The sequence below is a fragment of the Myotis lucifugus genome, unplaced genomic scaffold (genome assembly GCF_000147115.1).
Source record: "Myotis lucifugus unplaced genomic scaffold, Myoluc2.0 scaffold_249, whole genome shotgun sequence".
NCBI classification, from domain to species: Eukaryota; Metazoa; Chordata; class Mammalia; order Chiroptera; family Vespertilionidae; genus Myotis; species Myotis lucifugus.
In genome coordinates, this window is record NW_005871297.1 from 1,195,235 (window position 1) to 1,201,186 (window position 5,952).

Genomic DNA, 5,952 nt, shown 5'->3' on the forward strand with positions numbered 1-5,952 from the left:
CATCAGTGATGAGAGAGAATCATTGATTGGCTGCCTCTGCATGTCCTGCACTGGGGATTGAGCCCGCAGCCTGCGCATATCCCTGACCAGGGAAACAAACTGACCTCCATAGGTCACCACTCAACTACTGAGCCATGCCGGCCGAGTTCTCATCTATAATCTACACTAATAAAAGACAAACATGAAAATTGACCGTACCTTTCGCTATGCCTTAAGCCACGCCCACCAGCCAATCAGAGCGACTATATGCAAATTAACCCAACCAAGATGGCGGTCGGCAGCCACAGAGCTGGAGTAAGCAGGAGGCTTGGTTGCCCCAGTGATGGAGGAAGCCAAGCTTCCCGCTTGCCACGGCGGGCTCTGAACTCCACTTAAAGCAACAAAGTTTCAATTATAGAAGACAAATAAACCCCAGATACCTGCTTTCAGCAGGCTGTGGCCATGGAGCTGGAGCGAGCAGGAGGCTTCCCTCCACCCGCTCTGGCCGGCTCTGAGCTCCTCAAGGCTACAAAGTTTCAATTATAGAAGGTAAATAAATCCCAAAATAATAAAAAAAAAGAAAAAAAGGAGAGGCTGGGAGCTTCCGTCGCCAGGGGGCCTGGCCAGCCTGAAAACGGCCCTCAGCCCCTCACCCAGACTGGCCAGGCACCCCAGTGGGGACCCCTCACCCTAAAGGGGGTGTGGCCAGCCTGCAAACAGCCATCAGCCCCTCACCCAGGCTGGCCAAACCGCCATGGGGTGAGGGTCCCCAATTGGGGGGGCTTGACCAGCCTGCAAACAGCCATCGGCTCCTCACCCAGGCTGGCCAGGCACCCCAGTGAGGACGCCACCCTGAAGGGTGTGTGACCAGCCTGCAAACAGCCATCAGCCCCTCACCCAGGCTGGCCAGGCACCCCAGCAGGACCCCCACCTGATCCGGGACACCCTTCAGGGCAAACCAGCTGGCCCCCACCCATGCACCAGGCCTCTATGCTATATAATAAAAGGGTAATAGGCAAACTGACCCTAACGGCAGAACGACTGGGAATGACTGGTCACTATGACACACACTGACCACCAGAGGGCAGACGCTCAATGCAGGAGCTGCCCCCTGGTGGTCAGTACGCTCCCACAGGGGGAGCTCTTGCTCAGCCACAAGCCAGGCTGATGGCTGCCAGTACAGCGGTGGTGGTGAGAGCCTCTCCCATCTCCTCAGCAGCGCTAACGATGTCTGACTGCAGCTTAGGCCTGCTCCCCGCTGGCAAGTGGACATCCCCTGAGGGCTGCCGGGCTGCCAGAGGGATTTCTGACTGCCAGCTTGGCCCCATCCCCCAGGGAGCGGACCTAAGCCAGCAGGTATACATCCTTCGAGGGGTCCCAGACTGCAAGAGGGCATAAGCCGGGCTGAGGGACCCCCCCGAGTGCACAAATTTTTGTGCACCGGGCCTCTAGTAATCTATAATAATAAAAGTGTAATATGATAATTAGACCGGACGTCCTTCCGGACTTAGCTGTAGCAGTGGGGTCCGGCAGGGGCCAAGGCAGAGGCGGCCACTGCAGCAGGCAGGAGCCAAGGCAGAGGCGGACACCGCAGTGGTGGAGGCTGAGCCGCTTACACAAATTTTGTGCATCAGGCCTCTAGTCTTTTTAATAATAGGCATCTTAACAGTAACAGGTATGAGGTTTTGATTTGCATGTGCTTAATGATTAGTGATGTTGAACACCTTTTCATATACCTGCTGGCCACTTGTATGTCTTCCTGAAAATGTTTATTCAGGTCCTTTGCCCATTTTTTAAATTTAATTTTTTGGGATTATGGATACTAACCATTTTTTAGATATGTGGTTTGCAAATATTTTCTCCCATTACCAGGTGGTTTTTTCATTTTGTGACAATTTCCTTTTTTCTATGGAAGCTTTTTAGTTTGATATACTCCCATTTGTTGATTTTTGCTTTGGGTATAAAATCCAGTTATTGCCAAGACCAATGTCAAAGAACTTACCCCTATGTTTTCTTCTAGGAGTTCCATGGTGTCTTACACTCAAGTGTTTAATAAATTTTTAGCTTATTTTTCATTCCCCCCACCACATTTTATGGTTTTGATCTCACAATTTATATCTTTTTATATTGTGTATATCCATTAACAAATTATTGTAGTTAGTTATTTTCAATGCCTTTGTCTTTTAACCTTTATACTAGAGTTGTAAGTGACTTACCCACCACCATTACAATATTAAAGTACTCTGAATTCAACTATATATTTACCTTTATCAGTTAGTTTTATCCTTTCTTATGTTATTAACTAGAGGCCCAGTGCACAAAATTTGTGCACAGGTAGGGTCCCTAGGCCTGGCCGGCAATCAGGACCAATCGGCCTTCCTTCCAGCTGCCAGCCAAAGACTCCCTTCCCAGGCTGGGGCCTTCCTTCATTCCACACCGCCCCTTGGTGGTCAGCGCACGTCACAGCAAGCGATAGAACTCCCAGTCTCCCAAACTCCCACGGGGACACTTTGCATATTAGCCTTTTATATATATAGATTAGCATTTTTTTTTCAACTTGAAGAACTCCCTTTAACTCTTTTTGTAAGGTTGGTCTAATGGTGATGAACTCCTCCAGGTTTTATTTTAATGTAAAACACTATCTTTCCTTCGATTCTAAAGGACAACTGATGTGTAGAGTATTCTTGACTGACAGTTTTTTTTCTTGCATTACTTTGAATATCATCTGGCTTGCAAGGTTTCTGTTGCCATATTTTCTTATAGTCTTACTAGAGGCCCAGTGCATGAAATTCATGCACGGGGGAAAGGGGTCCTCAGCTGGGCTTGCACCCTCTCCAATCCAGGATCCCTCTCGCAATCTGGAACCACTGGCTCCTAACCACTCACCTGCCTGCCTGATGCCCCTAACTGCTCTCCCCTGCTGGCCTGATCCCCCTGACTGCTCTCCCCTCCTGGCCTGATTGCCCTAACTGCCTAACTGCTCCCCCCTGCCAGCCTGATCCCCCTAACTGCCCTCCCCTGCCGGCCTGATCCCCCTAACTGCCTAACTGCTTGCCACTGCCGGCCTGATCCCCTTAACTGCCTATCTGTGCTCCCCACCTGACCTGATCCCCCTAACTGCCTCTCTGCTCTCCACTGCCGGCCTGATTCCCCTAACTGCCTATCTGCTCTCCCTTCCTGGCCTGATCGCCCTAACTGCCTATCTGCTCTCCCTTCCTGGCCTGATCGCCCTAACTGCCTATCTGCTCTCTCTTCCTCTCCACGCCCTTCAGACCCCTGGCACAGGCGTGCTGAGAGCTCTCTGCCGCAGCCCCACCCCCATCCTGATTGGTCATTACATGACGGCATCCTGGGCAATTTGCATATTCCTCTTATTATTAGTATAGATGGGGGATCCCTTATATGTATCAAGTTGCTTTTTCCTTGCTGCTTTTAAGATTCTCTCTTTTTCTGTAACTTTTGATAATGTCATTAGAATGTGCATCAGTGTGGGTCTCTTTAGATTCATCTTATTTTGGTACTTTTTGGATTTACTGGATCTCTATGTCTGTTTCATTCCCCAGTTTATGTCATTATTTCTTTGAACCAGCTTTCTACCCTTTCCTCTCTTTCTCTCTCTTTTTTTTAATCCTCACCCAATGATGTTTTTATTGATTTGAGAGAGAGGGGAAGCGGGCAGGGGAGTGAGAAACAGTGATGTGTTGCCTCCCACACTCACCCTGACCAGCTATCGAACCCACAACCTTTTTTGCTATTCAGCATGATGCTCCAGCCAACTGAGCCACCTGGTCAGGGCTCTCCTCCTTTTGAGACCCCCTATCCTATCTAATAAAGAGGGAATATGCTAATTGACCCTCATGCTGTCGCAAAGATGGCAGTGCCCACAGCCAATAAGGAGGGAATATGCTAATTGACTGTCCCGCCCTCAAAGATGGCGACGCCCAGTCCCCTCAGCCCCGCCGGCGCGCCTGCCTCCGGAGTCCCCTAGTCCCCCAGCCGCCCAGGGCCTGCCCCGAGGTGCAGGAAAACCTCGACTGTCAGCTGCCCAGCCACCCAGGACTGCCCCGAGGTGCAGGCAAGCCTTGGATGGCAGCTGCCCAGCGGTGCCCGAGGCTCAGGTAACCAGGGCCTGCTGAGGCTTGCGCTGATGGCAGTGGCAGCAGCAGAGGTGTGATGGGGGTGTCGCCTTCCCCTGATTGCCGGGTCGCCTCCTGCACCTGAGGGCTCCCAGACTGTGAGAGGGGGCAGGCCGGGCTGAGGGACACCCCCTCCAGTGCATGAATTTTCATGCACCGGGCCTCTAGTAATATATATATTAGTCCATTTATTGTTGTCTCATAGGTCCCTTAAGCTATCTTAATTCTGTTTTATCCCTTTTTGCTCCTCTGAATGGATGACTTCCTCTGCCCTATCTTTAAGTTTACTGATCCTTTCTTTTGCTTGATCTAGTGTACTGTTGAACCCCTCTGTTGAATTTTTCAGTTCAAGTATTATAATCTTCAGCTCTATGGTTTCTATTTGGAACTCTTTATATTTCCTATACCTTTGCTGAAATTCTCTCCTGACTTCAGTGAACATCTTTTTTTTTTTAATTTAAATTCTTTATTGTTTAAAGTATTACTTACATCTCCTTTTTCCCCCATTAACCTCTCCCCAGCCACTCACACCCCCTTCAGTGAACGTCTTTATTACTGTTATCTTGAACTCTATCAGGTAAATCGCTTATCTTAATTTCATTAAGATCAGTTTATAGAGATACATCTTATTATTTTGTTTGGAACATATTCTCCTGTATTTTTGTTTTTCTTGATTCTCTGTGTTGGTTTCTATGCATTATGGAGAACTGCCACTTTTTCTAGTCTTGACAGTGTAGGAGATGAACCTTGTCAATTAGCCCAACCAGAGCTTCCTGCCTCTCAAACCTTTGTGTATGTCTAAGCTGCTATCTTTGTTCTCATTGGCTCTTACTAGTTAAGCGTATGTCAAGACCATACCAAAGATGAGCATTGTAGTCAGCACCTAGATACTGGCTGATTAGATGTCAGGCCCTCAGGCAGCAGCTGTGAAAGTAGGCAGTCAGATCTCTTCCAGGGAGAAACTGGGAAATGGGTCCTTTTGCCTGCTTCCTCTGCATCTGAGCCCAGGTGTATGGCCATGGGGTATGAGATGTTCCGTCCCCAATTTGAAAAGTGTTTCTTTGCTATAGTTCTGTGGAACTTGTGAATGCAAGCCTATTCAGAGCCAGGTGATTTAGGGGACAAGCTCATAAAGGAGCAATTTTACATGAAGTTTTTCAGAGACAGTAATTATATATATACTAGAGGCCCGGTGCACAAAAATTTGTGCACTCGGGGGGGGAAGGGGGGGTCCCTCAGCCCGGCCTGTGCCCTCTCGCAGTCTGGGACCCCTCGGGAGATAACGACCTGCTGGCTTAGGCCTGCTCCTGGGTGGCAGAGGGCAGGCCCAATCCCTAGGTGCAGCCCCTGGTCAGGCTCAGAGCAGGGCTGATTGGGGAGTTGGGGGCGCCGCCCCCTGTCATGCACAGAGCAGGGCGGATTGGGAGGTTGCGATGCCACCCTCAGTCACGCTCAGGGTAGGGCTGATTGGGGGGTTGGGGCACCACCTCCTATCACACTCAAGGCAGGGTCAATGGGGAGGTTTCGGCGCCACCCCCTGTGATGCACAGAGCAGGGCCAATCAGGGGGTTGGGGCGCTGCCCCCTGTCACTCACAGAGCAGGGCCAATCAGGGGGTTGGGCACTGCCCCCTGTCACGCACAGAGTAGGGCCGATAGGGGAGTTAGGCACCGCCCCCCTGTCACACACACAGCAGGGCGATCAGGGGTTGGGGCGCCGCCTTCTATCACCCACAGAGCAGGGCGATCAGGGTTGGGTGCCACCCTCTATCACCTACAGAGCAGGGCCGAATCAGGGTTGGGCGCACACTGTCAACACTCAGGGCAGGGCCGATGGGG

The 5,952-nt window shown here is 50.5% G+C and overlaps 1 protein-coding gene across 1 annotated transcript in view; it reads left to right on the forward strand.

Moving 5' to 3' along the window:
- HSPA14 (heat shock protein family A (Hsp70) member 14) overlaps nt 1–5,952 on the forward strand; it is a 57,200-nt gene that overhangs the window by 45,674 nt on the left and 5,574 nt on the right. Inside the window, exons 10-11 of the mRNA XM_023762526.1 lie at nt 2,179–2,182; nt 4,462–4,692. Coding sequence (XP_023618294.1) covers nt 2,179–2,182; nt 4,462–4,692 — 235 coding nt within the window. The remainder of the gene's footprint in view (nt 1–2,178; nt 2,183–4,461; nt 4,693–5,952) is intronic.